Source organism: Oncorhynchus gorbuscha, linkage group LG08 (assembly GCF_021184085.1).
Source record: "Oncorhynchus gorbuscha isolate QuinsamMale2020 ecotype Even-year linkage group LG08, OgorEven_v1.0, whole genome shotgun sequence".
NCBI classification, from domain to species: domain Eukaryota; kingdom Metazoa; phylum Chordata; class Actinopteri; order Salmoniformes; family Salmonidae; genus Oncorhynchus; species Oncorhynchus gorbuscha.
In genome coordinates this window covers 56,922,843-56,941,404 of record NC_060180.1, presented here as the reverse complement: position 1 = coordinate 56,941,404, position 18,562 = coordinate 56,922,843, and the positions used below count along the sequence as shown (strand labels likewise).

Sequence of the window (18,562 nt, the reverse complement as noted above, 5' to 3'; positions counted from 1 at the left end):
ATCTGAACGGCCAAACATAGCATCCCTGCCTCAACATCCGCAACAGCACCTCCAACCAATTAAGCTTTTGATATCTGCACAGGTCTCACAAACACAGCAAGTAACTAACACCTTTAATTAGTAAAAAGGTTAAGAATAGAAGGTGCGTTTCTACACATTCCTTCGCACATTACTTGAACAGCGAAACTGATCAAAATAAATGATGATTTGATCAGACTGTACATTGTTTCTTTTTGATTAGTGTGTTTTTATCTGGATAGCTGAAATGATATTGCCGAAACGCAATATCATCTGTAGCAGTGGTCACCAACCGGTCAAACAAATCAAGTACTTACCTCTGGCCTATTAGATAGCTCAGATCGCAATGTCTGCACAGTTTCTTCGAGCCTTAAGCCTCGAGCCCACAGCGAAGTTCATATTGTGAGATTTCAAAACGTTTAATACCACGACTAGAGAGAGACTCAACGAATACAGCAAAGAGCTGCTGTTTTTATGAGTAAGTTCATGTTTAAGTTGTTGTTCACCACTGTCAACACTTTGTTCAACCCTTTTATAAGCCATAAAATGTGCGTTCCCCCTAGGCCTACATCCACTCGTGCTACAACCAGCACTGCAGCTGCAATGAATGAGTATAGCAAAAGTGTTTCGATAAGCTTGCATTGTTATTATTAGTGACTTGCGTCTTTTTTAACATCGAGGAATGTTTCACTTTCTCTGGTCATAAGAGTAACAGCATGAATTGATGCATGAGACAAAAATAATGCAGTGCTACTTGAGTTTTGCCATCAGCTGGTTGACTGTGTCCCCTTTTCTCAGCAAGCGGAGGGATGGGAAGCCTCACCGCTGCTTTCTCCCTCCCTCCTTCCCTCCCTCCTCTCAGAATGACCATCAGATGCAGACCATCAGTCCAGTCAAATAAAGAAAGCAAATTATTATGCTCACTCAGCTGTGCCTCACAAGTAATACAACACATGATCTATTACCAGTGTGATTATATACCTGAAATTGGTCTGAGAAGAACAACTTTGGCAGGGCAACTCAAGCATAGTCCATATGCAGTCATAATGTATTGGACCTATAGCCTACTGTGCAAACCTCATTGCTACTGTACTGTTTTTAATAGGTTCATGTTGCATAGGCTTATGTTTTTTAATTCACGTTGTAAAAAAAATCTGCGCAGTAGATCTCGGCTTGCATTTTCACTAAAAAAGTGATCTTGACTCAGAAAAGGTTGGTGACCACCGATCTAAGGATTTGAAAAACAAAATGTTCAGAGAGAGTGTCATAATGATGGGATGTGCTTTTCAATCCTTCTTCTTTTAATAAAACATTTGAATGGATCAAGTTTGAGTCTTTGTGTCATCATGAGATTTGGTTTTTAAGGATTGCCTTTAAGATATATCCTGAAGGACAGTAACCGAATAACATTGGATAGGGATAAAGGATCACTTCTAGCAGAGCTGGAGGCTGTTATTGGCTTCCTATATTTGAGGCCAAATTGTTGTGGGTTGGGGTGTGTCTGCATGTGTGTGTTTGTGTTTGTGCATGCTATAGGTAGGAGACTTCCCACTCTTCATTAAAAGGAATGAATGATGAACTCTGGTGGCGCTGCACCCAAGCAGTTGGCAGGAAAGGAAAAGAACACAACCTCTGAAATGCTCTCATTTGGGCTCTTTTCTTTTTTCCCCTTCAGCACATAATGGTGGCTGGTGGATGGGGGCACCCTTCAAAGGTACACTTTTATCACCCCACCAGCGAGACTTGGCAAGTCAAATCTCCCAAAGCTACCGGTTTGATACAGAGGTCCCTTTCATGGGCAGTAAGCCCAGCCCAGTGATGACTTGTTTGTAAGCGACTCCCTTGGTGGAGGTGCTAGAGGGAATGAAGGGTGCATCCCCACTCCCTATTATGGCACTACATTCCCTTTATAGTGTACTACTTCTAACAAGAGCCCCATGAGCCCTCGTCAAAAATAGTGCACTATAAAGGGAATAGGGAGCCTTTGGGTGCATAGCCACAGTGTGGTCACAGCTTCACGTGCTTCCTCTTTGTTGTCTGTGTCCTTCTCTTTGCCAGCAGGTTCCCCACGAAGCCCCATCAATAAGACCACCCTGACTTTGATCAGCGTTGTCAGCTGTGTGATCGGCCTGGTGTACTCCTCACACCTCTCCTGTGGCCTCAACGTCAGGGTCATCCTCCATGTGCCCGAGCACCTCATCGCAGACGGTAAGGGGCAGGCACCTGCCCTCCTGAAAACCACAGGGGTATAACTGTATAACTCCCAGCTAACGCACTCCCAGACAAACGGAAATGAGGAAATGTCACTAGGCTGATTCCACCTCTCTCTCTTCCCATGTGAGACCACAACAGATGTGCCCTCAAAGCATCAAAGCACAATCAGGCCAGGTCGTCGTGACCACCCACTGTATCATCACTCTTTCTGTCTCTACTTTCTGTGTGCTTGGGCTGGCTCGCTAATGAATTTCAGGGTAGCTAGCACCTGCAGAAAATCACTGCAGGCCAACTATTCACTCTTGGTTCATTGGCCTTTTTCCTCCATCATGGGAGCTGGCAGTGCAGATATATTTTGGAGTGTGACTTGCCTTACTCGTCTATCATTCCGGGCTTTAATTTGATTCATACCCGCCACTGCATTCTATGGATACTTCGGGTGGAATTATCATTCCAGAAGACATCCATGGGAAGCAACTTTGAAAAGAGATGAAATATTGTGAATTTTCCTTTTGAATCGCAGGGACTGGATTTAGAACGTGTCCATAAATGTCTACACAATCGTATCAGACTTAATGTAATAGTATGGTTAAGTTGATAACAATCCATGTTTTTGACTGTGAGAAGCTTATATTTATGCCACAGCTGTGTATAATATGCACCTTCAAAAATATTGAAATTAGTTGCCAGAACATTGTGTCCTATCCATCTATCTGCCTTTTTTAAATCTGGGGAAAACATAATACTTGGAAAATGTATTCTTTTTACGCCTTGTAATCTGTACTCTATGGACTGTTGAAGAGAAAGGTTAATCGAACTCCTGATGTACTGAACCTTTAATTGACCAGGTAGGTACTTAAACAGTATGTTTTCTAACAACCAACAACCCTTCCCTTGTCCTCAGGGTCCAGGTTCATTTTGCTGCAGGGCAGTCAACTGGATGCATCTGACTGGCTTAACCCGGCCCAGGTGTTACTATACTACCAGCAGAATGCCAGCGGGCCTTGGATCAATGAGCTGTGTGGCCGCCGCATTCTGGACCCCTGTGAACACCAGTGTGATCCAGAGACAGGTACTATATTGCATAATCACCAATTCTCACACTCTAACTCCGGGAACCAATTATATTGAATCTGTGTGCATTCACTTAACTTCAACATTGAATTCAATTGAATAAAAAACATTGTGGAAGGGGTAATACAGTAAGATGTGCATTGCATCCACAGAGGATGGCACTTAATGCATTAATTCAAACACTTGTTACCAAAGTGGCCCTAAAATGTATATGAATGTACAGAAAACAAGAAAGATGCAAAACAGAATGGAATAATATATTTCTTGTTGTATCACAGGTGAGTGACAGAGCGGCTAGCAAAATAGAAAGAAAGTAAAAGTTTTTTGCAGCAAAGCCTTGATACAGTGTACAGTATAGCCATACTGTAAGAACCAGTATCTTGATCCTCAATTGGGTTGATTGTCCATTGATTAGTTTATTGAAATTATTCAGCATCACTTGTCACTGGTTACCGTTTTGATGAGCATGCACCGTTTTATAATGATTCCGAACAATAACCTTCCTCCCACAGCCAGTTGTTGACAATAGAGCTCTGCTTTGCCAGCAAAACAGTTTGTCCCTCCCCACCCACACCAGCTAGTTTATGTTGACACAGTCATACTTTAATTAAGCTACATCTAAAGCCAGTCGCAGTAAAATGAGCTCTTTTCAAACACAGCTGGGTACGAGAGATGAGATTGAAAAGCGATTCTCTGTCTTTTGAAATAGCTTGCAATTATGTTCAAGAATTGAGTTCACATACTCTTTAAAAATACCTCAAACTGAAGTTATAGATACACAAGATAATAATGATAGACATTGGACAATTATTTGAGCAAGTACAGGTAACTGCCAAAATAAAGGAAACACCAACATAAAGTATCTTAATAGGGGGTTGGGCAACCACGAGCCATAAACAGCTTCAATGACCCTCGTCATAGATCCTACAAGTGTCTGGAACTCCATTGGAGGGATGCGACACCATTCTTTCACAATAAATTCCATCTTTTGGTGTTTTGTTGATGGTGGTGGAAAACACAGTCAAACCATTCAGTGACCACTCGTGCCCTGTGGTTGGGGGCATAGCCATGGCAGCCATATACAGTACCCTAAACATGATGAGATGTCAATTGCTTAATTACAGTAACTCAGGAAACACACCTGTCTGGAAGCACCTGCTTTCAATAACTCAAATCAAATCAAATGTTATTTGTCACATACAGATGGTTAGCAGATGTTAATACGAGTGTAGAGAAATGCTTGTGCTTCTAGTTCCGACAATGCAGTAATAACCAACGAGTAATCTAACCTAACAATTTCACAACAACTACCTTATGCACACAAGTGTAAAGGGATGAGAAATATGTACATAAAGATATATGAATGAGTGATGGTACAGAACGGCATAGGCAAGATGCAGTAGATGGTATCAAGTACAGTATATACATATGAGATGAGTAATGTAGGGTATGTAAACATTATATTAAGTGGCATTGTGTAAAGTGGCTAGTGATACATGTATTACATAAAGATGGCAAGATACAGTAGGTGGTATAGAGTACAGTATATACTGTACATATGAGATGAGTAATGTAGGGTAAACATTATATTAAGTGGCAGTGTTTAAAGTGGCAAGTGATACATTTTTTTACATACATTTTTCCATTATTAAAGTATACTTTGTATCCCTCCTTTACTCAAGTGGTTTCATTACTTTGACAGTAACCTGTATGATACTACACCTACAAGTGGAGACCATCCAACATACAGTATTAACTGTAACATGGATCAATATAGACATTTAGACAATATAGATATATGTATATATATATACAGTTCGGAAAGTATTCAAACCCCTTGACTTTTTCCACATTTTGTAATGTCACAGTCTTATTCTAAAATGAATTAAATGAAATGGTTTCCTCATCAATCTACATACAATAACCAATAATGACAATGTTAGCACATTAAAAAACAGAAATACGTTATTTACATAAGTATTCAGGCCCTTTGTTATGAGACTCGAAATTGGAACTCAGGTGCATCCTGTTTCCATGGATCATCCTTGAGATGTTTCTGCAACTTGATTGGGTACCAAAATTATCTGTAGCATTGAAGGTTCCCAAGAACACAGTTCTCTTCCTAGAGCTGGCCACCCGGGCCAAGCTGAGCAATCGGGGGAGTAGGGCTTTGGTTAGGTAGGTGACAAAGAACCCGATGGTCACTCTGACAGAGCTCTAGAGTTCCTCTGCGGAAATAGGAAAACCTTCCAAAAGGACAACCATCTCTGCAGCATTCCACCAGTCAGGCCTTTATGGTAGAGTGGCCAGACGGAAGCCACTCCTCAGTAAAAGGCACATGACAGCAGCTCAGACCATGAGAAACAAGATTCTTTGGTCTGATGAAACCAAGATTTACCTCTTTGGCCTGAATGTCAAGTGTCACGTCTGTAGGGAATCTGGCAGCGTCCCTACGGTGACGGAGCAAAGTGCAGAGAGATCCTTGATGAAAACCTGCTCCAGAGCGCTCAGGACCTCAGACTGGGTGAAGGTTCACCTTCCTACAGGACAACAACTCTAAGCACACAGACAAGACAATGCAGGAGTTACTTCGGGACAAGTCTCTGAATGTCCTTGACTTGCCCAGCCAGAGCCCGGACATGAACCCAATCGAACATCTCTGAAAAGATCTGAAAATAGCTGTGCAGCAACGCTCCCCATCCAACCTGATAGAGCTTGAGAGATTCTGCAGAGATGAATGGGAGAAGCTCCCCAAATACAGGTTTACCAAGCTTAGTGTCATAACCAATATGACTCGAGGCTGTAATTGCTGCCAAAGGTGCTTCAACAAAGTCCTGAGTAAAGGGTGTTAATACTTATGTAAATGTCATATTTCCGTTTTTATTTTGAATAAACTAGCAAACATTTCAAAACCTTCTTTTGCTTTGTCATTATGGGGTATTGTGTGTAGATTGATGAGGGAAAAAACGATTAATCAATTTTAGAATAAGACTGTAACCTAACAAAATGTGGAAAAGCCAATGGGTCTGACTCCTTTCCGAAGGCACTGTATATACATACAGTTTAAGTCGGAAGTTTACATACACATAGGTTGGAGTCATTAAAACTAGTTTTTCAACCACTCCACACATTTCTTGCTAACAAACTATAGTTTTGGCAAGTCGGTTAGGACATCTACTTTGTGCATGACACAAGTCATTTTTCCAACAATTGTTTACAGACAGATTATTTCACTTACAATTCACTGTATCACAATTCCAGTGGGTCAGAAGTTAACATACACTAAGTTGACTGTGGCTTTAAACAGCTTGGAAAATTCCAGAAAATTATGTCATGGCTTTATGTCGAAGCTTTTGATTGGCTTATTGACATAATTTGGGTCAATTGGAGGTGTACCTGTGGATGTATTTCAAGGCCTAACTTCAAACTCAGTGCCTCTTTGCTTGACATCATGGGAAAATCAAAAGAAATCAGCCAAGACCTAAGAAAAAATTGTAGACCTCCACAAGTCTGGATCATAATTGGGAGCAATTTCCAAACGCCTGAAGGTACAATGTTCATCTATACAAACAATAGTACGCAAGTATAAACACCATGGGACCACGCAGCCGTCATACCGCTTGGGAAGGAGACGCATTCTGTCTCCTAGAGATGAACGTACTTTGTGGGGAAAGTGCAAATCAATCCCAGAACAACAGCAAAGGACGCTGTGAAGACGCTGAAGGAAACAGGTACAAAAGTATCTATATCCACAGTAAAATGAGTCCTAGCACGACATAACCTGAAAGGCCACTCAGCAAGGAAGAAGCCACTGCTCCAAAACCGTCATAAAAAAAGCCAAACTATGGTTTGCAACTGCACTAAGATCGTACTTTTTGGAGAAATGTCCTCTGGTCTGATGAAACAAAAATATAACTGGTTGGCCATAATGACCATCGTTATGTTTGGAATAAAAAGGGGGATGCTTGCAAGCCGAAGAACACCATCCCAACCGTGAGGCACGAGGTGGTGGCAGCATCAAGTTGTGGGGCTGCTTTGCTGCAGGAGGGTGTGGTGCACTTCACAAAATAGATGGCATCATGAAGGTGGAAAATTAGGTGGATATATTGAAGCAACATCTCAAGACATCAGTCAGGAAGTTACAGTATAGCTTGGTCGCAAATGGGTCTTCGAAATGGACAATGACCCCAAGCATACTTCCAAAGTTGTGGCAAAATGGCTTAAGGACAACAAAGTCAAGGTATTGGAGTGGCCATCACAAAGCCCTGACCTCATTCCTATAGAAAATGTGTGGGCAGAACTGAAAAAGTGTGTGTGAGGAGGCCTACATACCTGACTCAGTTACACCAGCTCTGTCAGGAGGAATAGGCCAAAATTCACCCAACTTATTGTGGGAAGCTTGGGGAAGGCTACCCGGAACGTTTGACCCAATTTAAACAATTTAAAGGCAATGCTACCAAATACTAATTGAGTGTATGTAAACTAAATCATTCTTTCTGCTATTATTATGACATTTCACATTCTTAAAATAAAGTGGTGATCCTAACTGACCCAAGACAGGGAATTTTTACTGGGATTAAATGTCAAGAATTGTGAAAAAGTTTAAGTGTAATTGGATAAGGTGTATGTAAACTTCCGACCTCAACTGTATATTCTTTAATTTATATTCATTAATACTGCCAGGTGTTGTTGATGTTTTTCTGCTAGATATTTCATTATACTGGGTTGGTTATCACCAATGAAACCTGCTATATTAACAGACTTGTGTTATATCTGGTTTACATATGTTCCCCAGACCTGAACATTTTAATTTGATAAAGGCCTTCATTGTAAATACGAATTTGTTCTTAACTGACTTGCCTAGTTATTTAAAGGTTAATTTAAAAAAGTATATACATCTATATATATTTTTACATTAAAACAGACTGAGGGGAATGAGGGGAAACTGATATCAACATAAAGTACAGCCTGTCATATTTACAAACTAAATTAAGTTGTAATTTATATTTTTCTTTAAATGTTTTGTTATTTACCATTGTTGTATACACAAAGAAATGATCTTTGTTTTGGCATTCTGTGTATCTTTACACAGAATAGTGGCAGATTGTCATTGAATCCCTCAAATGATCAGTATAGTATAGAAAGTGTGTACCATGCTACTGATCACTATTGAATGCATATCCCATGTTAATGACTTTTGGGAAAAGGAGTTCTCTCCATGTTTTGCATCCACAATTCAAGACGGACTGGTGTCTCTGGTGTACTGTGTGAATTGCCAGACCTAAATGAATCAAAAGTTGAACCACTGGGACACACACTGCCTGGATTCCTTGAAATTGAATATGTAATTTCAGCCCCTCTCATTAAAATTAAATATAGAATAAGTGGCCTAATGCAATGCCTCAATAATTGCATTGTATTTTTCATATGATGCATTCTTAATGTAACCCCTGGTACTGCATGTAACCCCTGGTACTGCATGTAACCCCTGGTACTGCATGTAACCCCTGGTACTGCATGTAACCCCTGGTACTGCATGTAACCCCTGGTACTGCATGTAACCCCTGGTACTGCATGTAACCCCTGGTACTGCATGTAACCCCTGGTACTGCATGTAACCCCTGGTACTGCATGTAACCCCTGGTACTGCATGTAACCCCTGGTACTGCATGTAACCCCTGGTACTGCATGTAACCAACCCCTGGTACTGCATCCCCCTCTTGCAGGGTTCTCGATACTAGCTAGCTACAAGACGGGCTCAATCCAATCCTTCTCAGGGATAAGATACTGATGAAAACAGGGATGGGTTTTGACAATAACTGTGGTTCTACAAACATTAAAAAAGTTTGTGAATTTTAAACATACCTTTGTGTGAGGGGAGTGCTGAAGGTGCTGTAGGCTGTTGGTTATGGCTTGTCTACTGCCAAATTCTGCTTCTCCTTGAAAGATATGGGACATTTGTTACATATTAACAGACTTGTGTTATATCTGGTTTACATATGTTCCCCAGACCTGAACATTTTAATTTGATCAAATTTGACGGGATAATGGATAAACATCATTGATACACCACATTACCAAAAGTATATGAGTGTTGCAACCGAGGCTTACCACTTTGCGGCTGAGCCGTTGTTGCTCCTAGACGTTACCACTTCATAATAACAGAACTTGCAGTTGACCGGGGCAGCTCCATCAGGGCAGGAATATACTGAACTCTTCAGTAAGGCCTTTCTACTGCAAATGTTTGTCTATGGCGAATGCATGGCTGTGTGCTCGCTTTTATACACCTGTCAGCAATGGGTGTGGCTGAAATAGCCGAATCCACTAATTGGAAGGGCTGTCCAGATACATTTGTATATATAGTGTAAGTTATTTAGTATATGTAGCTGTCATGCCTTGGTCTTAGTATTTTGTGTTTTCTTTAATTATTTGTTCAGGCCAGGGTGTGACATGGGTTTATTGTATTGTCGTATTGGGGTTTTTGTAGGCATTGGGATTGTGGTTGATTAGGGGTGTGTCTAGTATAGGCTTGGCTGCCTGAGGCGGTTCTCAATCAGAGTCAGGTGATTCTTGTTGTCTCTGATGGGGAACCGTATTTAGGTAGCCTGGGTTTCACTGTGTATTTCGTGGGTGATTGTTCCTGTCTCTGTGTAGTGTTCACCAGATAGGCTGTAATTAGGTTTCACGTTCCGTTTGTTGTTTTTGTATTTATTTAGTTATTTCATGTATCGTCATTCTCTTCATTAAAGAACATGAGTAACAACCACGCTGCATTTCGGTCCGACTCTCTTTCGACAAACGAAGAACGCCGTTACAGTAGCGTAGTTTTCTTTACTCGTGAAAGGTGGCACTGAAAAATCACAGGAGCGTTTTAAATATTAATGTATTGGGACAATTTCCAAAATCTAACCTCTCTAACCTGGCAGCCTATCAGAAGATTAGAAGCGCGGCTTTCAGATGCTTATTTTTGTACACCCTTGAGAGTAAATGTCATGCCTGTTCATGTGTTCTTTTGTATTTCCAGGTTAAGGTTAAGCTTGCACATGATTTATTGAAATGATTGATTAGCTTTTTTTTAGCTTTTGTTTTACCTGAATAAACATTAAATCTGTAACAACTTAAGAATAACCTAATAAAATAACCTTTTACCTACAATGAGTTTACAAAATATTAAGGACACCTGCTCTTTCCATGACATAGGCTAACCTGGTGAATCCAGGTGAAACTATGATCCCTTATTGATGGCACTTGTTAAATTCACTTCAATCAGTGTAGATGAAGGGGAGGAGACATGTTAAAGAAGGATTCTTAAGCCTTGAGACAATTGATACATGGATTGTGTATGTGTGCCATTCAGAGAGTGAATGGGCAAGACAAAAGATTTAAGTGCCTTTGAACGGGATGGTAATAGGTGCCAGGTGCTCCGGTTTGTGTCAAGAACTGCAATGCTCCTGGGATTTTTACGCTCAACAGTTTCCTGTGTGTATCAAGAATGGTCCACCACCCGAAGGCCATCCAGCTAACTTGACACAACTGTGGGAAGCTTTGGAGTCAACATGGGCCAGCATCCCTATGGAACGCTTTAGACACCATGTCCGTGACCTGACGAAATTAGGCTGTTTTGAGGGCAAAAGGGGGATTGCAACTCAATGTTATGGAAGGTTTTCTTAAATGTTTTCTGTTTTGTACAGTCAGTGTATGTGCATGTGATACTAAAGAGCTAAGTCACATTCTATTGTCCAGATAGTCACCATTTCGTCACCAATGCTTGGCTGCATTGCTATGCCACTTCTGACACCAGTTTATTGGAATGATGATCATCTGAACAATGAAATGCTATTTGTCTCTTTAGAATCACATGCACATCTCTGTATCCTTTATCAAGGCCTCAAAACCAGCTTAATCTTTAATATTTAATATCAATACAACAGAAAAATAGAACTGATGAACAGGCATTATATTTATTCTCACAGGTGGCCAAAAACAACTATCTGAAACCCATGCCTCCAATCTTCTGATAGGCTGCCGCCGCTACAATATTATAAATATTACTCTTACACAGAGCAACAAGCTAGCTAAAAGCTAGGCTAGTTTTAAGATTATATAGCTCGCGAGCTACCTAAGCCAACACCTAATAATTATCATCATAATATTACAATCATTATCATCACAATAAACTTTTCAGAATCAAAACGGAGGCTACAGTCATATAATATAATTGGATTGACAGCAGCCAATGTTGTATTAATAATAATAATAATAATAATAATATATGCCATTTAGCAGAGCAGCCAATGTTGTACATTTATTCAACATTGGCGTTACAAGCGCCATGCTCTACCAACTGAGCTACAGTATTATTCAACATTGCTATTGAAATAGTACTCATATAGGAATGGGTAATTGTTTACAAGTTTCTAGCTATCCCATAAAGCCATTGCAGAAAACCACATATTTTCATCTTGTTTTGAGTCTGGTAGCGCAACAAATCCAACAGCGAAATAAATTAATATTGCTCCGCGCGCACCAGCAAAAAGGTTCCTCCAGGAACTATTTGTTACATTGGAACATTAAAGGTACCTCATAGAACCCCTCAGCTAATCAAATGTGCAAATATGAACCTATTGACTGCAATGGTTCCTTGAGGAACTCAAGGGTTCCTTGAGGATCTGCAGGGCTCCTCGAGTCATCTCTAATTCTAAGAGTGTATTTGGTTGAATTTTGAAGCTATCTCTGGTGAAAGTTCGAATTGGTATAACTCATCCTTTCACTTAATCCATATTTGCATACATGCACCAGCTGTCAAGTGAGTAAATTACCACTCAATCTGACGGAAGAGCTCAAAAAAAGAATTCCATTTGGAATTCATACTCTGAATACTTGATGCATAGACTTGTTTAAAACCCTAAAACAACTGCTGGTTTACATGCTAGGCTTACCATGAGTTATTCAATATATCATAAGTTATTAAATATATAAGTTATTCATCAAGTTGTGTACGTTAAATGCTCAGATACACTGATTACCCTCAGTCTGGCAACCCTTCACCATCCCCTGTACAACACACTCGGGGCATGTCTGTCTTCAGTAGAATAGCTAGTCCCTGCTCTCAAGATGCATCCCCATCAATCTGGCTGAATCAGGTTAGGGCGACATCCCTCCTCCTGTGTGCTGACAGAAGGCATCAGTAGAAAATAGCAGCTCCCCTGTTTCTGATGGCTGTAATAAGCAGCACCGATCACGAGGCTGCTGGAGAGGAACTAGCCTGGCTGGCCATGCTGCACAGTTCTTGGGCTGCGTCCGCAATGTCACCCTATTTTCTTTTCTAGTGCAAGAAAAGTAGTGCACTATTAAGGTTGCCATTTTGGAACATAGCCTTGGTCGGTTCATTCTGCTGGTAAGTAGAAAGTAATCACAGGCCTATTAGGGAGACAGGTAAATGGATATCTCTGCAACAGACTGTGTCAGATCCTGTAGCTCTGTGGCAGTATGCTTACAGGGTTTATGGGATAGTGGAAACACAATACTCACCTCATGCCAGGAGGAGCTCAGTGTGTCATTACATCACTTATTGTTTTTTTAACAATGCCATTGTTTTATTATACTCCCATTGCAGGTGACTGTCTCTGCTTAGATGGTTACATGAAGGACCCGGTCCACAAGCATCTTTGTATTCGTAACGAGTGGGGTCCAAATCAAGGGTAAGTGACAATATGGCCTCTAATGGTCGGCTATATAATATATTAACATGCCGACTCCTAGTTAAAAATCTTGGTGTCAAACAGCAGAACTGTGAAAACTATAGCTGGGCCTAACATGAGATGTGGAGTACTAGCAGATGGAAGTTTTAAATCCTTCCCAGAATTCCAGAACTTGTATTACCCATACACAGCACTTGAAAATAATCTGCCTGCTGCTACAGGGCCATTGCAGTTCTGATATGTTCATGTTTTTTTCACTATACATCTGAATTTTGTCACATTTCTCTTCCTCCCTATCTCCCTCCCTCCCCAAGTGATTTCTCTCTCACGTGCAGTAATCTTTGACAGGGAAAACGGACAGGGGTAACTTGAATGTTTAATGACTGGCCTCTCTCGCGTGAGGCCGTTATCAGGTTTTAGCTGGCCCTTTGCCTATTGTAACAGCTTACTCAGAGGCAGCATCTCCTTGTCACATTTTCTCTCACACTGTAGCAGATTCAAGTCCCCAAGCTGCCTGTGTCTATTAATCTCCATCATTCTTCCCCTCTCCACTCCCAGCTTGGGTAAATAGACACGAGCCTAAGTCACATTCCATCTCAGGCCACGGAGGAACACATTTTTCTATCAGTGTGTTTACCCGCAGCATCTGTCATAGTGATACTTTTGATCTGACGAATTTTGGGGGATTGGTTGAAATGTTGTCAGGAGATGCTGTGCTGAAAAGATTCCCGAACTTGTTTACTATTTGAGCAGGATAGATAAATAAATATTTCAGGGAAAACTGAAGACAAACAAATCAAATCAAATCCATTTTTATTGGTCACATACACAAGGTTATTGTGAGTGTAGCGAAATGCTTGTGCTTCTAGTTTCCCGACAATGCAACAATACCTAACAAGTCATCTAACAATTCCACTATTAAAGTGGCATTATTAAAGTGACTTGTGATCCATGTATTAAAGTGGCCAATGATTTCAAGTCTGTATGTAGGCAGCAGCGTCTCTGTGTAAGTGATGGCTGTTTAACAGTCTGATGGCCTTGCGATAGAAGCTGTTTTTCAGTCTCTCGGTCCCAGCTTTGATGCACCTGTACTGACCTCGCCTTCTGGATGGTAGCGGTGTGAACAGGCAGTGGATTGGGTTGTGTTTTGTGTATTGCAGTGTAACGTGTTGTGATTACTCATTGTTACACTGTACTTAAAGTAGTAAAATAAGTTTCTTTCTTCAATCAGTCATTTCATTCTTGTCTCGTAAACCACGTTACTGGTTTTGACTGAATATAAGTCTAACTCTCTCCTCTCTTATTTGTCACCAGACCCTGGCCTTACACTATTTTCCAGCGTGGTTTTGATCTGGTGATGGGAGAACAACCATCTGATCGCATTTTCAGGTAAGAACTCACTGTACACATGTATTAACCAGAACACATTTCTATGGGTAACACTTTTTGAAAACAGCATGAAATTCTGTTTCAAATGGGTTTTTTTCAGAGATTTTATATGATATTGACCCATTGGAATGTTTTCTTTACAATAGGAAAACTTTTTATCATAATAGCATGACAGATTGTCACATTTGAAGATGGCATAGAACGGAATGAAAGCTGTAGATTTTAAACTAGTAACAAAATACTGTGTTCCTATTCTCTCCAAACAACTTTTCAGGACAGACTTTCAATGTTTTGAAAACTACTCAACACTAAAAAGCTCCAATCTGGAAGTTGAGTTCATAGTTGAAGCTGAGTCATGTTGTTGAGTTGTTTTAATGGAATGAAGAAAAACTATCATCATTGAATTGCATCACTCTTTACAGCATGAAAATCACAACAAATCAGCATTTCACTTTTTACCATTTGGGATCTACTGGGGGTGTGTTTACCAAGAGAATCATCTTTCATCGAGGGATTTCATTTATTTCCAAACATTCCCTGAACTGAAATACAATTAATTCTGTTTTATGTGTAAGGCATAAAATTGATTTTAAGAGTTTAGCTACATGCACACACAGCATTGAAATAAGAGTTTCAGTGTAGTTCTCTAGTTCTAATTTGACTGACATTGCTTTGGTGTACATACATTTGAGCCTTGCATTAAACATGTGTCATCCATTTGAAATAAAAACTTTCTGTTCTTGTACTGATGTTGTATGACCAGTGAAATGATTGAGAACGTGATTTTGTAGAAAACATGCAACCTCACGTTACCACAGAATAAAGTTATCTCGCACAATGTTCTTGGTCAGCAGAAAGGGAGCATTTGCGTTCTATGATATTCACCATCACAGTTGTTTTCAAATGGATACTGAGAAAGCCTGGGTAGGTATATGGAGGCATACAGTATATGCCTCCTGTTTTGTACAAGACATGTTCCTTCAAAAGCCAATGAAAGAACAACAATACTGATTATGATGCTTACCACTGCTCTCAACAAAGAACATAGAGTGAGTCCCAAATGGCGACATATTCGCTAAAGGACACTGCTTGTGACCAGGGTCCACAGGGAATAGGGTGCCATTTGGGACAGAGATTATATTTTCACATGGATGATTTAGTCACTCTCATGTTTTTTAAGCACTGTCTTTGTTAGTCATTGAGAGCAGCCATCATACAAACATCTCTGTGAGGCTCTTTGATACATTTGTTTCCTCTTTGGAATGTTAGTCTGCAGCGGGCCAATATTCTGTCCAGCGTCAGGTTTAAAGTAACGTTGTGTTCAAGCGTTTCACGCCAACATCCATCCAAATTAAAATGTCCCAGGCTCCTCTTTGAACCCCTCTCAGACAGTTATATTCAAACCGTGCACACGTAATGAATGTTTTTTGTGGCTGCCCATTTGCCAAGTCACCCATCCGTGTATTACAATTCAACAAAACAGTATTGCACTCATAAGTAGAATACAAAATTACAATGTTTTGTTGTTTGCTGAGCTTGGGGATAACATGAATCAGGAGCAGAATGTTAATAAAAAAATCAGCTCCCGTACGTATTAGTTCGTCAACAATATCTGATAACATGGTGATCCGTAATCGTGTGTCCCGTAGACAAAGAAGAGTCTAGCCTCTAGATAACAAACTTGTTAGAGTTCAATTAGTTGACGCCATTTGCAAGCTGTCCCAGTGCTAGGGCACGGCTTGGACAGAAACCAGATAAAGTACTGGAAATAAATATGTCTTGCTATCACTTAGAACACCTGTCCTGAATGGGTGGAGGGGGTTCACCCTCAAAGGCTGCTTTCTCTTGTTATTCCTTCCTGTGCACACCAACTCCATTGACGAGTGTTCTATTGCTACTGTTCCATAAGCTTCTGTTGCTGAAGGGATTTCTTGTTGATAGCCTTCAGTTTCAGATTGGCATCATCCTATACCACAATGTATATAAATATCTCCTAGAAAACCATACAACCCACTTCTGGATAAGGACAGAGACTTATGGGGCTGGTAGCAATGACTTCTAGGGAAATAATAGGAGAAAAATACCGTTTTAGTAGACTTGCCTAGCTGCCCATTATCACTTGGAAGAATCCAGTGCATGATATTAAATGGTAGGACTGAGGGAGTTTGATTCATATAACACTCCAGTTGGAAAGAGGGGAGGTAATTGGAGTGAGATAATTAATGCTCTCTTTTACAGCACTTTAATCATTCCCTTCCTAAAGTGACTAGTAGTCTATGCAGTGCTTGTGATCGGGTGCCCTTTTCTAATGCTAAGTTAGCATTTTATTAGATGTAAATTGAACAATGTGAGATGCAAAAAACGTTAAGTCTGCAAAAATGGTCGTTAACCATTTTAATCAACAAGTCCTTTTTTTTGTGCTAGAATGATGCATAATATATAAGAAATTATACTACTACATTTGGTGTCAAATAGAAGAACGCCCTGTTTGAGAAATACTTTTTGCTGAATTTGCTGGTGTCTATCGACTCATGAACAGTTTCACTTTGAGATTCATTTTGAAGCCTTTCTAAAGTAAGTTCAAGGGTTTATCAATAATCCTTTGGGAATGCTTGGACTTCAGACTTCAATTGCTCTCCAGAACTTAATTGTTTTTATTGTATCTGGTCTGGTCTTCTGTGTTGTGAGACTTTTAATTGACTCATGCCTAGCTCTTATTAGACTTGATTTAGATTTGTATTAGGATCCCCATTATCCGACACCGATGGAGGCAGCTAGTCCTGCTTGGTTCAAAGTCCTTGACAAGTTACATACATTTAAAAACATGAACATGTAATGTGAGTGTGTGTGCATCTATCAATTACACAGTTACTGTAGATACATACAAAAAGTAAGTCACTTGGCTTGAATGTTGTTGTATGCATTGCTGTGCAATGTTTTGTAAGTTAATCATTTCTAATTAAAGTGAGTTGTAGGTTTGTATGTGCTGTATCTATGTACACTAACAGACATATTGATAATATACTGAACAAAAATAGAAACACAACATGCAGCAGTTTCAAATATTTTACTGAGTTACAGTTCATATAAGGAATTTGTTACAATAATGCTTGTACGAACTCGAACCCAGGCACAGAGAAACACAGCAAGCAGAGGTAAGGGCAAATCCAAATGGCGCCAGAAGAAATGGCAGCAGTTTTACGGGCGCCCAACCAATTGTGCTATTATGTGTTTTTTTCCGAATTATTTGTAAATTATTTTGTACATAATGTTTCTGCAACCGTATCTTACGGCAAAAAAAGAGCTTCTGGATATCAGGACAGCGATCACTCACCTCGGACTAGACAAAGATTTTTTCTTCAACAAACAGGACGCACAGGACATTCTCCGAACACCCAACAAGGCCAACATCCCAGTTATTTGCAAGAAGAAGAGACGCAGGTGCAGAGGATCCGCAGAAGGCAGATGGTGCAACCAGAGGGAAAAAATTCTATATCACCTGTTCTCCACACACAGAGATGCGTACAAAGCTCTCCCTCACCCTCCATTTGGTAAATCCAACCACAATTCTATCCTCCTGATTCCTGCATACAAGCAAAAATTAAAGCAGGACGCACCAGTGACTCGGTCTATAAAAAAGTGGTCAGTTGAAGCAGATGCTAAACTACAGGACAAAACTACTCTACAGGACATGTTCCCGGGATTCTTCCGATGGCATTGAGGAGTACACCACATCAGTCACTGGCTTTATCAATGAGTGCATCGAGGACGTCGTCCCCACAGTGACTGTATGTACACACCCCAACCAGAAGCCATGGATTACAGGCAACATTCGCACTGAAATAAAGGGTAGAGCTGCTACTTTCAAGGAGCGGGACTCTTACCCGGAAGCTTATAAGAAATCCTGCTATGCCCTCCGACGAACCATCAAACAGGCAAAGTGTCAATACAGGGCTAAGATTGAATCGTACTACACCGGCTCCAACGCTCGTCTTATGTGGCATGGCTTGCAAACTATTACAGACTACTAAGGGAAGCACAGTTGTGAGCTGCCCAGTGACACAAGCCTACCAGACAGGCTAATTCACTTCTATGCTCGCTTTGAGGCAAGCAACACTGAGGCATGCATGAGAGCATCAGCTGTTCCGGACGACTGTGTGATCAAG

At 40.5% G+C, this 18,562-nt stretch overlaps 1 protein-coding gene across 12 annotated transcripts in view; it reads left to right on the top strand.

Moving 5' to 3' along the window:
• Nucleotides 1-18,562, top strand: part of LOC124041872 (astrotactin-1-like) — a 257,985-nt gene that overhangs the window by 70,345 nt on the left and 169,078 nt on the right. For 6 of the 12 annotated variants that reach the window (XM_046359967.1, XM_046359963.1, XM_046359958.1 and 3 more), the window contains 4 exons: nt 2,077-2,226; nt 3,137-3,304; nt 12,923-13,007; nt 14,322-14,396. In XM_046359967.1, the coding sequence (XP_046215923.1) occupies nt 2,077-2,226; nt 3,137-3,304; nt 12,923-13,007; nt 14,322-14,396 (478 nt within the window). Of the gene's footprint in view, nt 1-1,693; nt 1,733-2,076; nt 2,227-3,136; nt 3,305-12,922; nt 13,008-14,321; nt 14,397-18,562 lie in introns of all 12 variants that reach the window. The other 6 variants (XM_046359959.1, XM_046359969.1, XM_046359965.1 and 3 more) reach the window with 3 other exon arrangements.